General features: G+C 41.5%; 1 protein-coding gene across 2 annotated transcripts; it reads left to right on the top strand.

Annotated features, from left to right (window-relative positions):
• On the top strand, positions 1–25,064 carry map3k7 (mitogen-activated protein kinase kinase kinase 7). 2 transcript variants are annotated; one of them, XM_072678492.1, is made up of 17 exons: positions 1–891; positions 1,203–1,313; positions 1,644–1,709; positions 2,053–2,098; positions 4,353–4,491; positions 6,234–6,362; positions 8,111–8,235; positions 8,979–9,109; positions 9,447–9,528; positions 10,012–10,136; positions 10,250–10,397; positions 12,258–12,338; positions 17,258–17,325; positions 18,910–19,009; positions 19,441–19,502; positions 20,539–20,654; positions 22,776–25,064. In XM_072678492.1, exons 1-17 carry the CDS (start codon positions 805–807, stop codon positions 22,954–22,956), a joined length of 1,797 nt encoding a protein of 598 aa, XP_072534593.1. In that variant the 5' UTR covers positions 1–804; the 3' UTR covers positions 22,957–25,064. The 2 variants fall into 2 exon arrangements, with proteins under 2 accessions (XP_072534593.1, XP_072534602.1); XM_072678501.1 differs by lacking the exon at positions 12,258–12,338.
• The last annotated feature ends 1,870 nt before the right edge of the window (positions 25,065–26,934 follow it).

The raw sequence follows: 26,934 nt of genomic DNA, 5'->3' as shown, positions 1-26,934 counted from the left end.
CAGAGGAGAGCTCAACTTCCTGGAAGTACAGCAGCCACTGCGCCGAAGGAAAAGGAAAAAATATATATACATAAAATAATAACAACAAAACTAGTCCATGGAGGAGACAACCTAAAAGTTATCTCCGCCTCGAGTAATGGGTCGAAAGCCTTGGTCTCGTGAAACGGACACTTAAGGTGGTCTAAATCGCCCTGAAATGTTGAGCTATTTCGAGGCGGTTGTGAGGAGCCTGGGCGCCGATGTGGAGTGAGCGCTGCGCGGCCGAGAGCTGCTCCTCCCTCCGCTGTACGGTCCGGCAGCAAGCGGTATATCTTAGCCTAGCCTAGCTTAGCTTAGCTTAGCATAGCCTAGCGTCGGCTTAGCTTAGTTTAGCTAGCTAGCTAAAGAGCACAGTCTCACTTTTGTTGTTGCCACTTCAGCTCGTGTTTGTGTGCAGATGATTTCCGAACAAATCGTCAAATTAGGACGGGTAACACATGTATTGCCTGCCATGCCCTTCGCACTTTGACTTGTTAAAAAGCTGCTTGTCTCCTTTGCCTCAGCCTGAGTTCGGATAGACCAGCTCTAGCTAGCTAGTGCTAGCTAGCTAACGTTTGGCGACTGCTAGGCAAGTTTTTAAAGTGGTGAAATTTCTGCAAAGTTCACGGTGTAATGCGGGGCTTGCTGGCAGGACTAGTCCCTCGGCCTCTGGGTGAATAGCAGACGCCCTTCCCTTTAACCACTGAATGTGTTTAGGCTCCGGAATCGCCATTCTTTGTTCGCGTTGTTTTTAACGGTTGCTGTTAGCCGGTTAGCTGGCTAGCAATGTCCGTCCCCTCCGCCGAGATGCTTGAGACACCACCTGGATATCCTTTCGAAGAGATCGATTATGCAGATATTGAAGTGGAAGAGGTAAGAAAACGTGCCTGTCTTTTTTCCAAGTGTGCATGGGCTTGCCATTCATGTGCCAAACTCGCTGAACACAGACTCGTTTGCCACAGTTGTTGAGCTGGGTCTCCGGCTAGCAAGCCTACCTGGAAATCACTCCAGTTTCGGGCTGATCGGGAACAGTGTTAGAATTGCAATGCTGTTTTATTGTGCGATTTCTGCATGAAATACACACACCGACTGAGGTTTGTGAGCTGTTGAACACTCCAGACCTCACGTCAGGGTGCTCAGTAAACCTGCATTCGCCCCATTCAACGCCAGTGTCTCGTTTTCAGGTGGTGGGCAGAGGAGCTTTTGGTGTCGTCTGCAAGGCCAAATGGAAAGGCAAAGATGTGGCCATCAAGACAATAGAGAGTGAATCTGAAAGAACCGCCTTTATAGTGGAGGTACTGTGAACTCTCACTGTGAAAGCTTGTATGCACTCCTAATCCATCACAGAAACACACACTTTAGCCCTTGGCAAGCCGTGCTGAATTGTTATTGAGATTGGACTATCGGTTAGTCCTCCACCCTGTGGAGAAGACCAGACATCTGCCTAGCACAGTGCCCTGTTGTCCACCTACACAGCAGGTCCATGGTTTTCTTAATTTGGCTTAAGAAGGACTTGATCCTCAGCCAGTAGTGTGACTCAGCTGCAGCCAGAAAACTGTGCAGTGCAGGTGGACTACAGGACCTGAGTCTGATTCACTGTGTGCCTCTTTCTCGTTCCTCTCCAGCTTCGTCAGTTGTCTCGTGTAAATCATCCCAACATTGTGAAGCTGTATGGCTCCTGTGACAATCCCGTAAGTCCCTCTAAGAAATCATGCACTGCCTTGTTCGCATTTCAGTGTGGTGGGTGATATTAAAATAATCTTCACAGTATGTATCGCAGAATTTTGACACATGAAGGAAATGCACTAGCAGTGACCAAAGTTTTCGGCCTGCAGTTTTTAATCTTGTGCAGTGATTTTCATTTACTGCAGTATAGCCAGGTAAACAGGATTAGCTATGCAGTCATACAGTGTTCTTAAGTACTGCTGATGTCCATGATAGCAATAAAATATCATCCTCTGGCACACCTCTGGCATTATATATGCATGTATCACCATTAATGTATTTTATCCCTGTTTTTCTCCTTGTCTGTAGGTGTGTCTGGTTATGGAATATGCAGAAGGGGGTTCTTTATATAACGGTAAGTTATCTTAACTTACACTTGTCTCAAAAATGGATGCAGTTAAGCTTTGCAATGAGCTGTTTTTAATTTGATCACTTCAATTAACATGAGTATGTAAAAGTAGGCCTTAATGTTTCAACTACTCAGACACTCTACCACCCCACAGGAAGAAAAGCACAGCTAACAACATCACACCACACAGTGTGAGTGGGTGCTTTTTTTTTTTAGCTTGCTAGATTTGTTAAAAGGTTCACACTGGATTCATTCACTTTTCTTTTTACAGCCAAAATCCGTTCCAGCATTTTATACTGATGTCAAATCTTCAAATCAAATTTATTTGTATAGTTCATTTTACAACAGGTTGTTTTAAAGGGATCCAGTAATAAAAACTCCCCAGTGAACAAGCTGAACAGGGGGACCTATCCTCCTCTGGTTAAAAATGTATGAATAATTGATAAAAAGCCACAGTACCACCCAAACACACCACATAACACAGGTCTGTTGTTATGGTCATGTGTACTGATATTGATGTACGTAGTAGTGGTGGTACGAATAACAAAGGTAATAATAGTTAATGGTAACAATAATAGCAGCAGTCCTTGTAAACATCAACACATGGTTGTGTTAATGGAGAATAGGCAGCAAGTCCTAGGCAGGTGGCAGGTAGCGGTAGTTGGAGGATGAGCAGCTAGTCTGTGGCAGACAGGAAAGCCCAATGGTTGAACTTGTATCAGTGTTAGGCCAGACAGGTGGACAGTCATGGACAGATGGACAGGTAAATGAATTGGAATTAGTTCTGTTTGCATTCATGGGGTACAGAGAATGTGAACAGCGCATCCAGCTGATCTGTCCATAACAGCCTAACTAAAAGGAGATACCCAGAAGGTAACACAGATACGGGAGCATCCTGAAACAATTGACATCCATTCTAAACTAAACCTGTCTCTTGAATGAAGTTTTAGGTTTCCATCCCACACCTCTGTGTTGTGCACAAACTCTACAGCGTTGCAGTAGTCCTAACATTTTGTACACAGTTTTGCTAGTCTGATCAGAAGTCCTTTATCTGTGATCTGGTTTTCCCAAAGCGTCAAACCAAAATGATCATTAAGATGGCAAGGGTGTGCATCTAATAAGTTTTGAGATCTGGGAATTGCACTCCTAATTTTGGAAGATGCTAGGAGGGCAGTTTGGTGTTAATGAAGATTGCAAGAAGTGCTACTATACCTATTAATGTGGTGTAGAAGAGGACGGAAGCTCTTGACATTCATTAACACAGTCACAAGGGTATGTGCTAACTAATAAAGGAGCATATGAGTGTTTTAAATTAGAGATGACCCTATCAATTTTTTGCACCTCAGTCTAATTGCAGATACCAAGGCCAATATGATACAAACAGTAGCATGCAGAAGCTTGTTCATAATGTTATTTAGAAATGGCAGTTAACAGGAGTTTGAGGTCTTCTATCCTTCAGCTTGACCAATAAAATGGAAAAAAGTGAGGTTTCTAGAAAGGAAAATCAGAACCCCTGTTGACTGCAGAAGACCTCAAGTGAGATTTATCAGACTCTGGAGTGGTGGTGCAGGGACACCTATACACAAACATGACTTTAATGGATGGTTCATCTAACAAAAACCTTCATCCTGCATCCTCGCCACAACATTGAGTTTGTGAGGTTTTTAAAGGAACATCTTAACAAACCTAATGCACTTTGGAAACAGTTCCTATAGAACGATGAAGTTAACATAGAACTTTTTCAGACGTAATGAGCATGCAGGACGGCACAAGAATCTCTGAGAACTAGATGCCTTGAGGGGAAAAATCACTCAAAGAATACAAAAAAAAGCAAAAAAAAAAAACATTTATAAGCTATGATGCATGCCAGAGGGGGTTGTCACTAAATACTGACCAGTGATGCATGGTACTTAAATGCCCGCTTTTCCTTTTTGTCATTTTAAAGCTGCAAATGATTGAAATATTGGTATTTTGCTTAAAATATTTGTAGAATGTGTCATTTTTAACTTTATGCATTTGGAAAATCTGGTCCTCATGCACTTATTGAGCTATTCACAATAACAAATTTTGAACAGGGTCACCAAACGTTTGCATTCAGCCACTAACTGACTGGAAGGAATACTTTTTAGTTTTCTGTGTTTTTTGTTGTTGTTTTTGTTTTGTAATAACAAATGTTAAAATATTTAATATAACAAAACTTTGAAACATTGCCGTGTGTCATGATATGACCGTGCTGATGACGGGCCCCTCTGTTCCACAGTGTTGCATGGTGCAGAGCCCCTCCCCCACTACACAGCGTCCCACGCCATGAGCTGGTGCCTGCAGTGCGCGCAAGGAGTCTCCTATCTCCACGGCATGAAACCAAAGGCTCTCATCCACAGAGACCTCAAGCCACCCAAGTACGCACTTCACCATCCCCTTGTCTCTCACGCACATGCACACACTCTCAGCCTGCTACTGCCGAGGCTCTTCTGCAAGTGTGCCCTTCACTGTCCTTCTCTCGTGCATATTCATACTCTGTCGTTCAGGGACCCCTCATGTCATCTAGGAATGCACTTTTATCCCGGAGTCAATCTATATCACTCACTTTTCATCTTTTTTCCATTTTTCCTTCTCTGCCTCGCTTGCTGTATCATTTAAACTCACTGCTGTATTTTCATTCAGTACATGAAATGAGTGTCTCATCTGTCGCAGTGTCTGTAATGCTAATGACAGGCACACACACACACACACACACCACTGTTCTAAGAGGCTCTAAGCTGTCTGTCTGCTGTCTGTGTTTTAAATACACACTCATCTCTCTCTCAAATGCATATTCATATTCCTATTCATATTCATGTGCAGTGGATTTATTTTAAAGAGCAGATTATTACCTAGTGTGCCAAGTGGTTTGGAGAATTCAAGTAGAGTGGATGAAGTAAAGTGAACTTTGAGAAGTTTAGGCAAGGCTAGGCAACATGCTTAATATACAGGAAAAGGTTGCTTAAGGAGACTAGCATCACAGACAAAAAAAAGACTAGGGGGTGGGTGGACTCCAACTATCTATCCAACTATTTCCCTAATTGCTAAATCTGTTCATTGTGATTCAGATCAGCAAACAAGAAAGTGCAGCTTTTAGTTTGTCACTGGCTAACGTAGAACATTTCAAAATTGTGTTTTATGGATGAGGTCTAGCTGTACGCAGTTTTGCAGTGTGTGTCTGGCAGGACTGTTGGTGTGTTGTCTGGTTGCGGCTGGTTATTTATGGGGCTGCGATTGGAAAGGCTTCTGGCAGCAGTGAGGCTGACCAGCTGCTTCCCCTCTTGCAGACGTGACCCGCAGGGCCAGGAAACAACTGGGTCATCACTGTACACATCCACCACATCAACATCTCTAATGACCAACACTGGCTGCTATTCATTTTAAGCTGTTGTTACATGTCTTTAATGTAGGGTTTTTATGTATGGATTTAATAACTAATTACCTTCTGCTAGTCATCATTTTTCAATTGTTGTCTGCTGCTTCCAAATCTAATGGTGTGCAAATTGGGTTGTCACCGGTTCTGAAGGTTTCTCTGTAGTCAGTTCTGGTTTTATGATTGAATCAGTGTGTTTTATTGTTTGAGTTATGGTTTCTGTTTGAAAAAAATAAAAACTCCTTTTGGTAAGCATTGCTGTTCATAAACACTAGGAAGAGTCTGCAAAGGACCCCTTATTATAACCCTCATGAAGCACCCTTATTTTTAAGGGAGTTCAGGATCACTAAAAAGTGAAGCACCTGAGCAGTTTCACTTGATATTTTGGGTCTTTTTCCATATACGTTTCTGTTCTTTAGCGCTTGAGACTCAAGTTTTCTGCAACTGATCATCTTGTTTTGCAGGCTTTGAGTCATTCTAATTGGTTTTCAACAAACAGCTGTTTACAGCATGTCCTTCATCCCAGTCATGCATGAAAATAATAGCAGAAACTACAAAGCCGTTTGACTAATCAGAAATGAAAGCTTGTGGTCATTTAGTAGTATGGTGAGTTTTAATGGAGGGCTAATTGCTGGCTATAAGCTGCTAGTCCTTGTGGGCCAAGTTAGCTTTGTTGGTTGAACTGTTTGTTGACTCTCAAACGGCTGTGTGATTGGTGCGGTTTTGTTCTCTATGCCGTTTCTGCAGTCTGCTGCTGGTCGCTGGAGGCACCGTTCTGAAGATCTGTGACTTCGGAACAGCATGCGACATCCAGACGCACATGACCAACAACAAAGGCAGCGCAGCCTGGATGGCTCCCGAAGTGTTTGAAGGCAAGTATGAGGATTGTGTCAGTCGGCTAATCTGGGAAGCGTTGCCATGAAGCCCTGCAGCACAAAGATCATCCTGATGGGGTAGAACTAGCATCACTTCCAACTCCCCCCTAATCTTTCCTCTGTCAATATCATGGCTCTAAATTACAGTATGTGAGCAACAAGCTGCAGCTTGTGGTCTGAAAGATGCACTCATGTTTTTCATCAGAAAATATGCACATATTCAAGATCCTTTATACTACAGGAAAACTTTATAGTGGACGATCTTGGTGTTTTTGTACATTAATTGAAAACACATGTAATACGTTTAGTGAAAGATGCTGTTTTTTCCAAACCAAAGGATTTGTAACTTTTAACAACATTGCAACTAGTTTGTAATATAAATGGCAAGGAAGGGGGAAACCTGTAGTAAACACACACCTTGTAGAAGAAATAGCATAAAAGCATCATCATTTTTAAAAATTAAAAATCATTTAATTATGTTCAAATGTAGAATATTACATTTATTGCATTTGGCTGCTTCCCCTTTACCCAAAGTGACTTATATGTGAGTCATGTACACAGGTAGGTGAATGTAGACTTAGGAGTCTTTACCGATGTCCTGGACATATTCAAACCCTTGTCTGCCACAATGAAACTGGTGTTGACCCCTACGCTACACCACCCGCCATATGGCGTCTGCGCTAAAACTGTGGATGACCAGACTCCACCAGACATAGCTAGCATGACCTTTTTCAGCAGTTTGTGCTGCAGTAGTTCTTCTGTGGGATCAGACCAGGCCGGCCAGTCCTCGCGCCGCACTCTCATCCCATGACCCTGTTGACCTTATGTTTTGGAGATGCTCTGACCCTGTCGTCTAGAACATCACACAGCTTGGTTCTTGTCAGAGTGGCTCAGACTCATCCAACCTATCACCTTCAAGACCCGATTAATATGTTTATCCCCACCTTTTTGACAGGTCACACTCTAGCAAGGTGATCAATGTTATTAATTTCACCAGTCAATGGTGTAAATGTTATGGCTGATTGATGTATACATGCATCAAACTATGGATGAAAGGGTGGATGGAGTGCAGCCCGGCTTGCATCCGCCATTGCAATAATGATGCAATAACTGATGCACTTGATTTCCATGAAGGGCACTGAAAACTGCTGAGCTACGGGGTGGGGGGGTCTGCGAGGAGTGGGTCATTATCTTGTTTGTTAAGGGAGGAGCAGAAACTGATGTGCTATTAGAACGCTCCTCATTAAACGAGAAAAGCCAACACTGTTCATTTGCTTTACTGATAAACAAATTAGCAGAGGACCTCAGCGAGGCGGCGTTAAAAGCATATGTGTGATGGGCGATGTAATTGAGGGATAATAAGCGGGGTAATTAAGCCTCTCCAGGGTAGCACGCGAGGAAATTGCCTCCAGGTTTTCCCCTTCACCCGTTCGAAAAGGCACAAGATAAAGGTGGTTACGCTGGGGATCATGAGATGTGTGCTCACTGAAAAGAACTTTCATCTGTCTTCCTTGCTCTAGCGCTTCGTTTTCATCTTTCTTTCTGCTTTCACACTGTGTTGGTCTGTCTGTCTTTGATGCTCTTGTCTGAACTTTTTACCATTTGTTCTCTATCTCTCTCTCTCTCTCTCTTTTTCTCTCTTGCTTGTTCTTTATGTACCTTTGATGCCTGTACTTTCTTTTGTTACTAAGTGTGTGTGTGTCTCTGTGTGTGTGTGTGTGTGTGTGTGCGCTTGCACTCTCTAGGCAGTAACTACAGCGAGAAGTGTGATGTGTTCAGCTGGGGCATTATTCTTTGGGAGGTGATCACGCGCAGAAAGCCCTTTGATGAGATTGGAGGGCCAGCCTTCAGGATCATGTGGGCTGTACATCGTGGTGAGTATCTCTTTCTCTTTCCCTCGCTCTCGCGCACACCGGAATGTTCAGTACAGTATTATGTCAGGGTGTGGGGGTAACGTGGGTCCCATTAGCCCGCTATGCAAATTCTAGGTGAATGGGTATTTTAGTGCACAGATGACTTCACTCAGAAGACACCGATCTAACTACTGTAGCTATTGCTGAGGTTAGCTAGGTGTTTACAACTCTGGAAGGCTGCTTCTTTACCCAAATTTGTAAAACTTCTAAAAACTAGCCACTATAGGAGAGAATGGTAATGAAGAAAATGTTGACCTCCTAGATGTCCTCCAGCATTTACCTGTGTGGCTAAGTGGCTTGCTTTAAAAAATGCGCAGTAAATACTCCGGTTCACCTCCATACGCAGGTTCGAAGAGTTACTTAAAATATCTAGCCAATCACAGAGTTTTGAAGCATTGCAATTGATGTCTGATTAAATTGCCTAAGGCCTAAGCTAGACATTTTTGTCCCTTTACAATAAAACTAAGCTTATAAGTTTGTCAAAAGCTTTTTTGCAGTCATTTTTGTCCCCCTCCCCCATGTTTCACCAGTTGTCTGTGTTAATAATTTTACTCTTTCTTGACTCATATCCCTAGTAAGTACCTACTAAGCAACCTGCCCAGTGCATTAAAGTTAAATGCCAGTCTAATTTTCTCAATCAACTTTAATCACATATTGAAGTGGCGATATGATGTGGTATGTTTTGTCTCTCTGTGTATGTTCAGGAACTCGCCCCCCACTCATCAAGAACCTACCCAAGCCTATAGAGAGCCTGATGACACGGTGCTGGTCCAAAGACCCATCCCAGCGGCCCTCCATGGAAGAGATAGTCAAGATCATGACCCATCTGATGAAGGTAATAGTAATGGTTTATTTGTGTAGTGTCGTCAAGATTTGAGGTCACTTCACTTCAGACAGTCAAGCATAAGACACTTACAGAAGACAATAAAAGAGGAAACTCTAAAAAGGCCCAAAAAAAAAAACAAGAGCAAGAGGGATTGCAGATCACAAGTAAATAAAGTATTTACTGGAAGTTATGCAGTGGATGCTTAAGGGTAATTGCAACCTGGCAGCCTCTCTCTTGTGCGCTCTGTTACTCTGTCTTTTTTTTTCTTTCACTCTTTCGACCTTTTCTTCTGTTGTACTTATTTGTCTCTCATTTCTCCTCTTTCTCCCGTTCCATCGCTATGCAGTATTTTCCTGGATCAGAGGAGCCTCTGCAGTATCCGTATCAGTATTCGGATGAAGGCCAGAGTAACTCTGCCACCAGCACAGGTACCCACAGAAACGGGGGCAAGGATTGAGGAGATGTCCTTGCTAGACAAAAATTAAATGAACTCTACCGCTACAACATTATTGGCAGATGATGAAATAGGGTACTTTAAAATGTGTCTGTATAGCTTTATAGTTCAATTGCATACACTCTGATATTGAAAATAATACCATACAACACACCCACACCAGTGCGATCGGTATCGTACCCCCCCACACTCCCAGCCTCAACTTGCCCTACACCAGCATGTTTAGTATCTTAGTCCACGCTTCCAGTTACAGCTTGACCCACACCACCATGTTCAATACCATAGTTAACGCTCTCAGCCTCAATTTCCAGCTCTAGTATCTATTGATGGATTGTGCAGCTGTATGGAGAAAGGTTCAACATTGTGAGAACATCTTGATCCCAGTGTCATGAAACAAATTGAACTTTGAGCCTGGTGTGTCGTAGCAAGAGTGTAACAAACATATTGTGTGAACCAGGCTCCATTGTGGACTACACCAGCACTAGCAACAGGAATGACGGCAGCATGGAGCATAGCACCTCCGCCGGCAGCAACGACACCATCAAGACCATGGAGACCAAGTTTCCACAATTCAAACCAAAGGTAGGACACCTGCCGGATTTCACTTTTCTCTGAAATCATGGGTGTGCACTATGAGTTAGCAAATGAAACTTTCGGGATGTGTGCATTTATGCTCTGCACATGTCTCTTTGTAGGCTGACCCATTGAGGCCTGGACTCCCTCTGTCCAGAGGGGGCAGTGTTGAGAGCCTGTCAGGCAGAACGCACTGTCTGGCCTCCTCCGACAGCAAACGAATGAGCACGGACCTCTCTGAACTTGAGCACAAGACAACCTTCTCTACAGGTAACATACACTCATACACGCCCGGTCAAGATGAACCCTGCTGGAAAAACAAACCGGCTGTTTGGTCTTTTTTCCCCCTCTGTAAAAAAAATCAGTGTCCATTTTATATTCTAAGAAAAAGAAGTTGGAGAATTAGCATTTCTTCGTCCATAATTTTTTTAAAATTTAATTTATGTCCTCATTTGTTAGTGTATAATGATTACAAATGAAAAATATGATCCTTAATCTGATATAGAAATACAGTAATCAGATTTACTGTAATTAATTTTTACGTTCCCCACCTTAATCTTTGATTTACCAGCATTCAGTAATCTGCAGCTCAGTAAGTACGCCAAAAGAATACTCCAGTATTTTTCAATTTGATCTTAATCTGTTGCATCTGTAGCATGCAGTCAGTTACCATGATCAGCAAATATATGCAGTTGATTCACATATTTTGATGGTATTTATGATATTTTGTATTAAGGAACAGTAAACCCACTGAAACCTTCCACTCGCTTAAAACAGAGCTAGAGGTATGTGCTTTTATTCAATAACCATTTGTCAGAAATTGAGCATTAACTAGCAAGCCTGAGGCTTGAAAGGAAAACTGGGATTTTAAAAATGGAAATATGTTTTTTTTTTTGTTTTTTTTTAACTTGTTGAATGGGAAAGCACAGCCTAGCATAACAGATAGGGTAGTGACTTAGAAAGTCTGAACTTCATTGATTGCTGTAAGCTAAAAGCCACAGGACACAAGAGAAAATCTTGTGTTCATCAAACAAACAGGGTGATACATATTTGCCCTAATGTAACAGTGCCCTAACAGTTCAACTGTATTCTCTAAAATAAAATCTGTGGAGGTCCATGGAATTTCCATTGTTTCGCCCTGACTGAGAAACATTGGAGAACCCCTGTACTATGCAGTCAGACCAGTAACTGAGCATCCTGAGGACACGCATGTAGTGTCTGGTCAAATCTGCTAGCCCTACAAATCATGCTCTTTTGCACCACTTGTACATTATTATACTTGTGCTGTTGCTGAACTGTCCAATACTTCTTTTTTTTTTTTTTTTTTTTTTTTTTTTTTAAAATATCATTATTTTCCATGCAACCCTTGTTTTAGCTACAAGCTGTACATTTTAGTGGAGTTGTCTACCAGAACCAGTGTTGCTGCCAGTGCAAAAACGTTCCTCTATTTCCATGATGAAATGGTTGTTTCTTGGAAATAAATGAGCTCTTTAACCAAAAAGTATGTGTTGAAGGGTAATCATTAGCATCCTAAATCCCTAAAGACCAGGTCACAGTTGCTTTAGCATGGGGGGGGGGCTGTTTATGGAAACAACTGCAGCAGATGTGACAGATGGAGATTAGACTGAAAAAAAGTACTGCAGTGTTACTTTATTGATTGAATAATGAAAAAGCTTCAGAAGAATCCTGCTCATATGACGTGATCAAAATGCTCTTCGCTCCACTGGGTCACTCTGATCTCTGACCTTGTTCTGCTGAACATTTCGAGAAACAAGTCTTAGGCCAGGACGCAAGCATGACTTGAGTGGTTTCCATAGTTTGGAAAGAAAGATGCCAGGCCTGCAGGCTTTTTCTGCCCTCAGTTCTGCTCCAGCACTGCTCTCTGAGGAATCCCCTCCAGCAGCCCGCCCCTTTCGCTGGCCAGTGCATGTGTGTATGCGGGTGTTTGCATTTGTACGATCTGGAGTCTGCGTCTCGCATGTACATAGTGCGTGTCTTGCATGTGTGTACGTATTGCGATGTCTTGCAAGCAGGCAAGAGCATCCTGCCTTCTTTGTGTGTGAGTGCGGATGTGAGTACAGTCTGCATGTCCGTGTATGCAGCTCTATGTGTGTGTATGTGTTTTTGCAGCACGGCCGCAGTATAAACGAGGCCACCGCAAAACGGCGTCGTACGGCACCATTCTGGACATTCCCAAGATCGTCGTCACAGGTACCGGAATGGAGCGGGCCGGGCCGGGTCAGGCCACTGGGCTGAGCCCCTCCCTCCCCGCTATGCTGGCTAGCTGGCTGGCTGGCTGGCTGGTTGCTACTACTCCTGCTGCTGACTGTTCCTGACTGCCCGACTGCTCAGCCAATCAGAGCAGGGCTGACCTGTAGCTATGGCATGCAGCCCACTGTGGCTGTCACTCCAGGATGTAGCTCAGCATAAAACTCTGCACAACAATCAGCTTTGCACATTTAAAGCGATAGTGTCTAGAGAAAGTAGTGCTACAAGACACATTGACTAACGAGTAATAAAAGCTTGTATGACACAAAATAGCCCCATGAAATTTATCTAAATAAAAAAAAAACACTTGCCTCAGGCCTAGGTTATTTTGCCAGTTTCAAATAGACTTCATTGTGTGGTTTTTGACCCTTTCACATACACTATATGAACAAAAAGTTTGTGGACGCACACACAAAAAAAAATAAGAGGATTCTGTTGCATTCAGCCGTTGGAGCATCAGGAAGGTTAGGTATCAATGTTTGCTCTCAATCACAAACTCCACTCCAACTTTAAATCCCAGAGTTATAGATAGAGCTCCGGCACTCTAGAAAATGCATTCGCACTGTTCCGTAGCCCACTGCTCCACAGCCCAATGCTGGGTGGCTTTTTATCCCTCTGATGTTTAGCATGGGGCACAGTGACCTTAGGCTGCTTCAGAGCATCCCATTTTACTGACATTGCTTTCGTATGGAGATTATACAACCTGTGTGCGTACCCGGGACACTTGTCGCACCTGGCAGCATCTTAATGCAACTGAATTCACTGATTGAGAAAGTGTGTCCACCAACCTTTGAACATACAGTGTATCTATTAAAAAAATTATAAAAGCAGTAAAAACCATTTTGAAGGCCGGCTGTTGTCCATGTGGGTGATATTAAGCATTCAATTTTTCAATGCAATGGGGAAATTGTAATATTGCAATGCAAAAATCAGAACCCCACTCATAGCTCTACTGACATTAGTAAATTGTGCAACAAACCATCATCAACCCATTATTAATGGGCTAAGTGTATAAGTGTATCCCTACACAATCACTGCTAATTGGTGGTGACAAGAGGGCACTGTAAATGCATTTTACATATTATTATTATTATTATTATTATTATTAATAATAATAATAATAATAATAATAATAAAAAAATTCAAGTATCCCTCCCTTTAAGCAGTCCTATTAAATTGACTTGAGAACATATCACTGGCATGTAACACGTAACATGATGCACAAAAAAAGCTGTTCTTTCTAGAGTGTCTTTCATGACAGATGGCAGCAGTGCAGAATTTTATAGCTGGCAACCTGGAGTAACACCCACTGGTTCTCTCTCCTGTCTCTTGTCTGTTTCTCTTGTGTGGCTGTAGTGGACTGTGGCGTTTAAGAATGTTTGTTTGTTTGTTTGTTTGTTTACTCCCGGCCTCCTGCATTTCACCTTCAAGCCACCAGTGGCTCATCCACACTTTTAACATCACCTTTCCGTTACAAAGTCATAAATGGAGCCGTCGCCTCTGACTGCCGACGTTTGGGCCATTGTCTCATCTATTATTAAGGGCGATCAGGATGGGTCTTAATCAGTCTATATGGGTAGCAACTCTTTTCAACTCTTTACTTTTCCACAGATTGAAATCATACAATACCTAATTATAAGAATTTGTTTTTGTGCTTCTGGGCTAATATTCATAAAGCATGCTATTGTAGGACAAGGAAAAAGGCAAACCGTGAAATCTGGTCTATTGATCCGCACTCTTGCAGTCTGGGTTTAGAGCAGTGGTCTTCACTCCTCAACACACAGCTCAGTTTAGTGTTTAGTGCTGCCATAATTACTCACTGATTTTTGTTTTCTTTATTATGTGGCAGGTGTTTGGTAGGCCTGAGCGATGTAATGGTATAGTAACGATTGAGAAGAAACCCCATAGATGATGCATACTTCAAAGGTGATGATGGCTGTGTTGGGAAAGTGGCTGAAAATCGGATATACATCAAGGCTAAAATGGTGGTATAATCACAGTAAACCACTCAAGGTGGATACAATGGGTATTTCCTGCCACGCGAGCTGCATGGTTTGAAAGCTTCTCAACCGATCAGCTTGCGTTTAATATAGCACACTCTCTTGTGTGTTATTGTGAAATTATGTGTCAGGTGTAGCACTTTAACAGCTCTGCATGTACAAATGATTACATTATTGTAAGATCCTAATGACTAGGTTATTCCATTACTATTACTGAGGGAGCTCTGATTCAGTCATACAGAATTATTGACTCATTACTGTCGGACAGATTTATACTGGACTGAAATCACAGCTCTCGTTGGTAATGAGTTCAATTACAGTACATTCCCATAAAACTCATCCGGCTCAGTTAGGGCTTTGCATTATCCAAGCTGAGTACATTTATATTATACTCTAGCTCTACTGTGCTGTGATGCAACTGTCTGATCATCCGATTCTGCACTGACTGCACATTCAACCCTACACCCTCTGAGCCCTACAATCTGGACTCTTGTATGGAAAAGACACAACCAAGTGCCTGGCTGCCTGGTATTCAGGCACACACACCCACAGACACACATTCATTAACTCTGCAGAAGTCCTTTTGATTAATTTATTTCACATCGAAAGGTCATTGCTATTATTATCTCCATTTCTGATAAAAAGGATAGAAATGGGGACGCTGGGGGATGGCAAAAAGGAAGGGGGTGGGGAAGACCGCTCTTACTGAGGCATATTGAATCGTGCCGGTTCCTTAATTTTCCTCAATAACACCACTCACCTGAGCTTGTGCACTACTCACCTCACTGTCGGTCAGTTCATGACTGTTGACAGTTTTACTGTACTTTATGACGTCTGACTCTGGTCAGTTTCTGTCGCTAATCCTTGGTGTATTTTGAAATGACTGGTAAGGAATAGCTGTTTAGTTTTTATGGTGTTTTTTGTAACTATGGGTGGACAATGTGTATTTGTTTCTGTTTGTTTGTTTTTAATTTTATAAGTATTAATAATATGTCGCCATTTTAATTTTCCTTGTTGTATTTTAAAATTCGTATTTTTACCACTTTATCTAAGTAAGTTTTGAAAGTTAAGAAAATTTGTATTTCTTTTTTTTTTTATAAATATTTTAATTAATGAATATTTAAAATAATATTCAGTAACAGTTAAGTTCTCATCAATAAGGATGAAGATCATATACAAAAATAATTGACTTTGCTTGTTTAAGATCATCCACAAGGGAGCGATTATCACTCAAATGGATTTAGTGTATCTACTTTTCCATTCAAAAGATGTTTTAAACTCTTCTAGCTGCTTGCTGGTATGGGCTATAGAAAGATAAATTGTTGCTGACAGCAGTGCAGAATTTTATAGCTAACATCCTGGAGTAAAACCTACTGGTTCTCTCTCTGGTTTGTCAATACCAGAAATGTTGTGAAAGCCTGTAGACATTCTTTCTGGGGGAAGAAAACCATCAACGTACCAATTTAGTGCATAAAAAAAGTAGATAGGTTTTTGGGAGGGTATGAAATAACTAAAACACCTAAACCACACCCCATACGTAAGAACACAATGCATGGTATACATTTAATACTGCTGCACTCTTGAACTCGTGTATATGGTGCAGGCCAAAGTGTACCGTGTTGTGAGGTATTCCACCTGTAACAATTTTTTGTGGCTTGTCCCAGTAGCTCTTCCAACAGTTCCAGCCAGATGGGATAACTTTCATCATCCTCATATAATCTATGTTCTGATCCAGTTTACTGGCCGTAATGCCCTGGCGCCAGTTTAAAGTCGCTCAGGTCTTCGTGCTGTCCCATTTCACCTGCAGGATGGGCTATAGCAGGGGTGGACAATTCCGGTCCTGGAGGGACGGATTCCTGCAGTTTTGTGCGGTTCCTGCCTAAACGCACCTGATTCAACTCTCCTGTTAATTACCAGGTTTAGTAGATGTGTTACAGCAGGGAAATTGACAAACAGTGCTGGACTCTGGCCCCTGTTGCCCACCCCTGGGCTATAGGATAAATGTGTTTTGCTATGAGTGGTCTTAAGGTTTTGGTTTATCTACACGGTTTTCAATGTATAAAATTATTTGATTTTGTTGCTGTCAATCGAAACCTAGTTTCTGGGTTTTTGTTGTTCTTGTTTTTTGTTCTTGTTCTTTGTTTTTTGACCATGTGAATCTGGCAGTTCTTCACATTGTGTCAAAATGTCATAATGAATTGACCAATATCCATTCATCCAATTCCCATATAATACAAAATGCTTCATATTGACTCTGAATCAAATCTTTAACACTGACTATTTTTTTCCACTTTCTCTATAAATTTGCCATTTTAAAGATAGGAGGTTTTTGTTTGACAGCGACGATATGCAATAATGACTTGAGGTAGAACTATAAGTTACAAATGAGTCTAAAGGAGTATTAGGGGCATTGTGTGTGTGTGTTTGTGTGTTTACTCCTTATTGGTGGTACACATTGAAAATACAGCTCCTGTCCACCCCTCTCATTCAAACATTTAATACACTCCTGCAACTGCAGCTGATTGCAGTCAAATTTGACAGGAGCTGTTTAGTCAATGCAGGTGAAGGAAGCCACCTGTGTGGTCCTGTTTGTGAGCTGTGTATGTTTTTAGTGGCATTGCTCTGTGTGGACTCTGGTCACGTTCGGACCACGTTTGAGACCATGCTATTGACATGCCAGCGTGCTGGGAGTTTGGTGTAATTCTGTGCAGCTGTCCCTGTGTCACACACACTCTCTCACACGCTGTTACCCCCCCCCCCCCCCCCTCCACAGTCAGACAAGCCCCGACCCACAAACTCACTCCTTTTTTTGTGCCCCCCCCTCCCCCCCCCCTCTCTCTTTCTCCTTTTTTCTCACTTTAGCCACCTGTGAGCCTCACAGGCGTAGGTCAGTCCAGGACCTCCCTGCAATTGGGACTGACTCGGGCCAGGTAAGACCTTCATTATCCTCCCTCCAGTGAAATGCGGTACTAAAGTTGTGTTGTGTTTTTTTTTTACTGGTATCAGTTTCAGAGAGACAAAAAGCTAGAAGTAGAGCTGTTGTATTAACCCATTTATGCTCCAAAACTTTTATTACACCCTAAGGATTACTAATCTCCGACTACTTGCAAAGCAGTGCAAACTGACTGAGTTGTAACAGTGGGGGGCAAAAATGCTTGGAACCACTGTTGGGAACCTATAGGGTTATCATTGCTGCTTTGCTATACAGTGTATATGTAAGGCCTCTCAAACAATTTGGATATTTCATTGTAATTAATAAGTTAAAGTACAAGTTAAGTTAAACCTTATTAATCACATTTCCTAAATTGAACTTTAAAATGTGTTTTTTTTTTTTTGTTTTGTTTAAAAGCCTCATACCTTGTTTAAAAAGTATGAGGCTTTATCCTCTGAATTTGTGTAATTTGAGTCTCAGTTAGCACTCGGAACTAACTCGGATTCGGAACAGTTTAACATTTCTAACGGTCATGCTGACAATGTAACATTTATGAAAGGATTAATTTAAATGTGTCCACGGTGTTTACTTAGTTTGTGACCCTGTAAGCAAATTGGATTTGATAGTTTTTCGGGTTAAAAATAACACTGCATCAGATTGTCCACATTTACACAGAACTATCTGTGCTACATTCACAGCTTATGCTACTTCTTGGCTTTGGTAATACCGTATACCACTGTATTATTTTGAGATTGTATGAAAAAAGTGGAGGCAGTTGTAATTAGGAATTGTCAGCTGAATTTAGTTTCTAGCTTTGATAAGTTCTGACTCTTCAACCCTTGTTGTAATGTGAAGGAACCATGGGGTCCCTTATGTAACTATCCAAGGCAGGGAAATGCTGTAAGAACCTAGTGAAGTGTTTTTAGCTTGCAGTTTTTAGGGTGCGGTCTGTTATTGAGAAGTGGCCGTTCAAGGGAACAGTGTAGGTTAAGATGACCCATAATTAATTATAGCATTATGTTTAAATCATCATTAAGTATCTCTTCTTCTTCTTCTTCCTCCTCCAAACACCATGGGATATAAAGTGAAAGTTTAGAATCTGCACTTTTAACAGCTTTCCCCTCATTTCTTGCCTCCCTGAGCTACAAATGAGAAGTAATTAATAGAAGACTACATCATGCTTTTACCACATGTGATAACTGTTGAAAAGGGCTGTGCACTGGGCATGGATGTACATGATATTAAAGGGCTGGTTGACCGTGGTCTGCAAGCTGGGCTATTGCCTGGATTTGCGTCAGCAGTCTGATCAAACCTGCAGCTGAATTTATATTCTGACAACATGACCAGATCTACAAAACCAATGAGATATGGCTTTCAAAGCACAGTGGAAACAGTGTGGCTTCATTAGCAGTATTTTGAAGAGGACAGTGATTTGATTGGCTGGGTAAAGTGAGGACCGCATTAACAAGCGCTGTAGCTCCAGTTCAATCCAATAGCATCTGTGTTCGCTAATTAGGGCCAGATAGGCCTTAAACTTGCTCCTGCTAATGATCTGATAGTGTATGTTCGCTGCCAATTGCAGGAGAGCAGGAACAGCAGCAGATCGTCCAGTCCCAGTGTGAGGATGATCACGTCTGATAAGACAGGCAGAGGCTACAGTTTCTCAACTGAAGACCCTACAGGTAAACACATACTCGCACTAACTTCTAGTACGATTTCCTTAAGCGTCATACTGATTGAGTTAACAAATTACTGGATATGGTGTCTCTACACAATAATACAATTTTGCTGTCAGTGGCTGTTCATATTGACTGCTTTGTCTCTAGTCAGCGAATGTGAATTAAAAAAAAATAAAATAAAATACAGTATAGCAGCTCCTTGCAGTGCTGCAGATATTACGTAAGCCTCTTCAGTGTTGTAGTATCTACCTCTCATTAACAGTGATGAGTCTAGGTTATTTTCAGGCCATCTATGGTTATCTGGGGCCACTAGATACAGTTCACACTGTTTATGCTCTAGAAAAACCTGTTGTAGACACAGAAATACAAGGTTTTTATAATATTTATAATATGCATACCTGACTTCTCTCCTTTCTCCTCTTTCTCACTTGTAGACACTAATGGCTCAGATAACTCCATTCCCATGGCCTATCTGACACTGGATCACCAGTTACAGGTACACACTTACTTTACAGCCTCAGTCTTATGTCCACTGCTATGAAAAGTTTAAGATTTGCTCATGTCAGATATGTAGCTTTACTACTTGTGACTACTACTTTACTCTGATTCAGGGTACCCCCAACCTGCATGGTCAAGTGTTATTCCCAGTGATCTTGGGACCTTTACATTGGTGTTTGTCTTGTCAACTTGTCAATTAACGACAAAGACCTATTCAGTCAGCCATAATGACCATAAGACACGACAGACAGATGGACATTGTACCGGCCAGAAGCTGCAGTGGACTCATTATTTGCTGCAGAAGTTGCATTGAGGTGCTTGCATCATTAAAGGTGAAATGGACAAGTTTCTTAAGAAGCTGTTGAATACAGATCCAACTTCAGCTTCATGTCTTATTCAGTACAACACTGAGCTTGAAGTCTTTGATCTTTTATTATCCTGTGATTTTTTTCCTTTCTTTTTTTTTTTTTATATATCCAAGTTAAGGTCTTGTGTTGACCAGTGATGCCTGTACCCTATTCCACTGCTGTGGCTAATGGCAAATGTTGGGAAAATTAACCCCCTTTTGATTGGAATCTTAGCTGGCCAGTGCAATAGTGGCCCATTGTAAAAATACAGAGTGTAACAGGCTGTACAGAATTCCTAAAACTAGATGAAAAGACAGGACTATTGCTATGCACTGATCCATGCAATTCTCTGACACTTTCTTTGTGCAGTCTCCTCCAAGTACCCTCTCTCTTCCTGCCAATAGCTTGGAAAAAAGGCTTCAAATTCAATCAAGTCAGGATTACGGCTTGTTACAGAGTCCGAAAACGATGCTATTTACATTCCGGAATGTTCTCATAAATACGCAGCAGCAAATGGCTGGAAGCAGCATTGGTCACCGGTTTTGCTATTCCTGGCGTGTATTTTTAAAAGTGCAGACAATCTCGGATATAAATACACAATTTGAATTGCAAGCTAACTAGCTTTAAGCTCCAGGGCTGATTAATGATTGAGTGTGTTTGTGTGTTATGCTTGTGTGTGATTTGCAGCCCCTTGCCCCGTGCCCAAACTCGAAGGAGTCAATGGCGGTGTTTGAGCAGCACTGTAAGATGGCGCAGGAGTATCTAAAAGTGCAGACGGAGATAGCTCTGCTCATTCAGAGGAAGTATGTTATGCTTTTTCATAACACACATTAACACACACACTCACACCTCATATGCTGAAGCATCTTTTACAAGGGAGAGCAGGTTAGGTTATAGGTTTGACTATCTTTTATGCTCTCAGCGGGAGTAGTCAAAAAGTTGGGCACACCAGGTTGCATATCTCTTCTAATTGTCAAGGTAAAGAATCTTGTGCTTAAATGCTTGATATTTTAAGTAACTAAGTAGAGATGTAAGATTGAATTATGTAATTAATTATATTGAATAATTTATTTAACCCTAACATTCCAGCCCTTTTTTCCATTTTCCGCCTGAAATTACACACCCAAATCTTGAGGCTTTCTGCTCAAGCCATACATAAACTAGAGGCAATTTCATAAGGTAATGTTACTGAAAAGCCTTCAAATTTGTCATAGAAAAAAATGTACAAATATTCACATTGATCTGCAGGGGTCAAAATCACAAATTGTCAGAAAAAAAGTGGTCACATCAAAAAGTGGTCAGAAAATCACAAATAGAATTAGGCATTTTTTTTTATTTATTTTTTTTATTTATTTTTTTATCTAGTTTTTTGAGACTATACACTGAAGCAGTTATCTTCCCCAGGACTTTTTGCTTTTAAATCTCGTGTGACCATGGGCCTACTTTCACCGGGCAAAATGTGAAGTTGATTCCTCCTACTGCTTTGAAGTTATTCTAGCTGGAGTAGACAGATAACAGGCAGCTTCTCCAAGTGTCCTTTTGAAGTCTCCAAAGTCCCCCAACCTCTCCAACATAGAAATAGCTCATTTTACTGCAGAAAAGTGATTTTTTTTGTTGTTTTTTTTTTTTTGTTTTTTTTTTGCCTTTGACAAAGTTGTCACCCACCAGTTTCATTTTAATTTTTTTTTTTTCTAGTGCCAAACCAAGAGCATTCACTAGTAAAAAAAAAAAAAAAAAAAGGCAATTCAGTAGCTGTACAATGGCTTACATGATCCTAATCCTGATCGTCTGCCTGTTCGATCAGTATATAATTATGTCCACAGTGGCTAAAAATGACTTCATGAAAAATATGAATATGCATACTGTACCTAACTTTTTGTCTTAAGTTTTCCGGGCAAGGTATTTTGCGACCGAAATATATATATTCTGAAATAAACTAAAGATAATGTGGCAACATCAATGAAAAGCAGAGATTCTAAGCTTTAATACGGTATCTTGGTTGCTTATGTTGGACCTGTAATGCTTCAGATATACTGGTAGATATTCACAGTGACTGATTTGTAGCCCGGACTACAGCATTTTAAAAGGTTAATTTTTAAATATATAAAACAAGATCAACAAGAAATGCTGCCCCAAACCAGTAGTTTCACTGTACCTTAACCTTGATCCTTGTTCACTACTCACTAGTTCTCAGTCTGAGAAATGTGAGCTCCACAGACAGCTTTGTCTACAGATAGTTTCCAGTTGTTTTATTGAATAAATAAATAGCTTGAAACAGATACCATAAGAAAGTGTAAAAACTACAGTAATGATAAGCAACTAAATATGCTTTAAGAATTGTTAATGATCTTTTATGTTTATAAAAAAAACTAACAAAAAAAAAAAACAAACCCATGCACTCACACGCCACCTCCCTGAGTCTTTAAGCAGCTCAGACAGGCGCTAGCGGAGCAACTGGCCGAGGTAAGACTGAATGGCTCACTCTGTATTTATAGAGAATGACTTGTAAAAGGAATCCACTGGTGTGTGTTTGACCAGAGTGTGTGAAAATACTTCCACACAAAGTGATGCCAGCACACGTTGCATGCAGAAGTTGTGCGAATAGTAACAAACCTTTTTGGAGTCAATCTTGCTTCTGCTGGAGATTTGTTGATGATTTTAATAATAATAAATAGCTAACAGGTAATGAAAGCTAATTCGTTTTTCTTTGTTCAAACTACAAACCTAAATTGTCACACCCTTGCACACAAACCTTATTGCCAATACAACAGGACTCTTTGGAGCAGATAAACATGAACCTGTTGGCACCATGCCTAATGCCAGGCGTGGGCTAGAGGAGTGTAAAGCCCCCAGCATCAAAGCTTTGTTTTCTGTTTCAATGTCTTGACCATGTCCCACCTCTGTGTCTGTGTGCGCCCATTTAGGAACGAGCTCATAGCAGAGCTCGACCAGGACGAGAAGGACCAGCAGAACACGTCCCGCCTGGTCCAGGAGCACAAGAAGCTTCTAGAAGAGAACAAAAGCCTGTCCACCTACTACCAGCAGTGCAAGAAGCAGCTGGAGCTGATCCGCGCTCAGCAGCAGAAGAGACAGGGCACCTCGTGATGCGCCTCCAAAACGCCTCCCCCGCCACACTCCCACCCCAATCCTTTCCCCTCAAACGAAGCCACCCAAAAACTGCATCACAGACAGACTGCCTCTTATACACCTCATATCTGTCTGTCCTCCCCAGTTATGTCCTTTTTTCCCCGGTATGTGTAAACGAACGTTTACCCAGGCACGTCCGCTAAACCCTGGAGTTCACCGCTCTTCACAGCTCTCCCCCATCATGCACGAGCATGCTGCCTCCTGCCTCTGAGTCCAGCACTGGGTCAACGATTCAGCCCTTGTGTGCGCGAACACCTTCTCCCAGTGGCTGTTGCTGTGAAAAAGTTGAGCCATTCTGGGATAAGAGGGCAGTCAGTCTGTACACCATGTAGTGCCCCATTGGTCCCAAAGAGCCAAAGTTCAGTTTTCTGTCTCGCGAGTCAGACGGGGGCACTCAGTTTCTGAGGCCGAATTGTGGGTGTGGGTCCCTTTTGTGTTTGGCACCAAGTCCAATCAGAGGTCAGGAAGACATTTGACATTTGACGCATGTCTGTCTTCATCCCAGCAGTTTCCCCCCTACCATGGGATGTCGCTCATATTCAACCCACCCTCTGACGCTCCCCTGAATTCCCCTGGAGGATCGGACCCTCAGGCCCCGTCGCTGGCTGCCGTTCCTCGAGAATGTGAACGTGGTTTTAAGTTACATAGATTCAAAACTTTTAATTTGGTTGTTTTTAAATCTCTGTATTTGCTCCATATTTGAATGCCTAGTTTTGAGTGTATTTTCATTTTAAACCTTATGCAAAAAGAAGAAAAAGAGCATATCTTCAGAAGATATTACCTTGCTGAAATGGAAGGCGTTTTAATGTCCGTCGTTCGAAAAAAGAGGGATGTATTTTGCGTATGCCTTTTGCGCGTCGACCCTCCTGTGTCTACAAAGAAGTGAGGGAAGACGTGCTTATTTACATGTATGAGATACTTCAGCCTCACAGGAAGATGCAATATATAGGTATATATATATATATATATATATATACGTGTCACTCTGCTTTTAACACAATATCCTTTATTTTAACCCCCAGCCAGCCCAGCTGTAAGGCCAGTTTAGAGCAGGCTGAGCCAGCCGACGAAACAAGAAAAGACTTGCAGTATAGGTTACGCGATTGTAAAAGCCGACCAGGCTGATCAAGGCTTAAGTATTCTTCGGGTGTTTGTTTATTTATCGTTCGGTGATGTCGTACGGTGACTCCCGCACAGGTGTCGATAGGTGGGAAGCTGTAGTGTCACGCAGGCCAGAGCGTTTCCTCCTGCCTGCTCTGTTTTGTTTATTTTTTTTATTTTTTTTTATTTATTTTTTTTTCTTTCTTGGGGTATTCTTAGTTCACATGTTGCCTTAGAGTTTTAATTGCTTGCATTTTACTTGACCCGTTTTGTTGCGTTATTGGACGGCGAGGCATTTTAATAGGACTGGCTCGTCCAATGTAATTAACAGTATAACTAACCAGTGTGCACGAGTGGCTGTTTTTCTTTCTTTCTTTTTTGTTTTGTTTGTTTTTTTTCTTTTTCGGCGAGGCTTGCATACGCAAGACAACTGAATCAGGAAGCTGAACCGTGCCCGAGGAGCGTCCAGGCGCTTGTCTGGCCAAGTTTAAAGTCGTCGATATGCTGCAGAAATCACAGAGGCATCGATATGTCCGTTGTCCCCCAGTGCCCTTTTATTCAGTTTAGTGAAGTTCTCAGTTAGGTCCCACCTGCAATGCAGTCTGTGTTAGGCGATAGGGTTGTCAATTCCCGTTGTTCGTCATTTAAACTTTGGTCGCTTTGCGCATTCATCTATAGCCCCTAATTACAACTTGGAATGAATGCTTCATGGTTTTCAGTTTTCTTCTCCCTCTTCTCTGTTTATTATTATTATTATTATTATATTTGTTATCGAGCAATATAGTGGTATGATTGTGTACCAGCTGTTTTGTTGAGTTTCTCCCTGGAGCTCCATTTGTATGATGAGTTTCTGTACTATGTGCTGTAAATAAGGCGTCTGATTTCTTAAGGTATTGGGAGCGGGAATACACAGAAGAAGATCGCATCTTGAAATAAAATGGACAGGTGGACATTGTGCAACTCAAGGTCTTGCCTGTCTCTCTTACAGAGCTGCACTACACAACACAAAGTCATGGAAGTAGCACCATCTGCTCTTCTGGGAAGATTTTGCACTAGATCATGCAACACTGCTGTGAGGGTTTGTTTGCATTTAGCCGCAAGAGCCTTAGCGAGGTCCGGTGCTGATGTTAGAAGTTTAGTTCTGCATCAGAAACGCCACGTTGACTCGTCCCACAGCTATTGGGTGGTGCTTAATCAGTCTGATCAATGCCAGGGTGCTTAATACCCCTCTCGTGTAGTTTATTAAGAGCTGCAAACATAAGCTTAGTGCAGGATTTGTTAATAATATGTGCTCATTTACATAGTAATTACACACAATTACTGCATCACATCCCTGAACATGGCATTGCAGTTCTCAACCACACATTAGCACAGTTGTAGAATTGTGAACTGAGTGTACAGTTGAAACCTGAAGTTTAAATATACTATATAAAAAGACACATGCATGTTTTTCTCACTGTCTGACATGAATTTAGAAGAGACCTTTGCTCTTTTAGGTCAAAAGGATTACTATGCCTTTAAACAGTTTGGGGCAGTCCATATGATGATGTCCTGTCTTTGGAAGCTTCTGATAGGTTTATGGGCAACATCTGAGTTAATTAGAGACACACCTGAAACACGCTGCTTCTTTGTGTCATCATGGGAAAGTTGAAGAAAAAATCAGACAAGATATCAGGAAGAGAATTGTGGACTTGCACAAGTCTGGTAAGCCATGTGCAAGCAAGGCAGCCTACAAACATGGCTCAGTTACGCCAGTTCTGTCAGGAGGAATGGGCCGAAATTCCTGTAGTATTGCGAGAAGCTTGTGGAAGGATATCCAAAAAAGTCCTACAGTTTAAGCGCAATGATGCCAAATACTAGTGAAATGTATTTAAACTTTTGAGAAAATAATAAAAAATTACCTCTCGTTATTGTGGCATTAACAAATAGAAATTATTTTGGTAATCCTAACTGACCTAAAACAGGAAAGTTTATTCTGATTTCATATCAGACAGTGAGAGAAGAATGCATATGGTGTGTATATGTATATATATATATATATATATAGTACGTAAACTTCTGGTTTCAACTGTAAATCTACATTATCAGAGCCAGCAAACACTCTGACCATGGAAGAGGGGGCAATTACTTGGAGTGGAATTGCACTCATGTTTCAAAATACCTGCTTAATTAAATGGAAAAGATCATTCTGAGTGGTTTGGTGTGAAATGCTCTATGCTGAGACTGCAGATGACTATGAGGGGATGCTTTGCATGAACCCACCTCTAAAAGAGAGCAAGGCCAGTTGTGCTCAACTGAGACTCCGGCTACTGATGACGAGCAGCATGACTCGGATTTGAACCAGTGATCCTCCGATCACAGTGGCAGCACCTCAATCTGCTGGACTGCTTGCCCCTGAAATGCTGTATTAAAATATTCTCAGCTTTCTCTGCAATGAACAAGTTCAGCTCAAACCCACTCTCAATGACTTTTATATCTCAACTGTGCAGAAAATCTGACAAATCGGTGGAATTTCCCTTAAATTATTATCTCAGAAGATTTGTGCTTTGACCTTCATTGAACTTATCACAGAATCTCAAAGGGCGGGCAGTCTTTTTGTGTTGACAGTTAAGTTGCTGCACATTTTATTACTCACTTTTGTAAATAAGTTGTCCAATGGAGTTTATATCTGTGCAAAAGGTTCAGCTTTGCACTTTACGCTTGACTGTTTACATGTAAAAAAAAAAAAAAAAGGAAAAAGATGTTTTCAGCCAATACCTTTTCAAAATCATTGTGTTCCTAACCATTTCATGTAACACCTTTCTGTAGTACTGCTTTCAGTCTGATTCCCATCCC

Source organism: Salminus brasiliensis, chromosome 1, assembly GCF_030463535.1.
Source record: "Salminus brasiliensis chromosome 1, fSalBra1.hap2, whole genome shotgun sequence".
Lineage (NCBI taxonomy): Eukaryota > Metazoa > Chordata > Actinopteri > Characiformes > Bryconidae > Salminus > Salminus brasiliensis.
The sequence above is the reverse complement of the archived record's forward strand: the minus strand, read 5'-3'. Positions and strand labels throughout refer to the sequence as shown.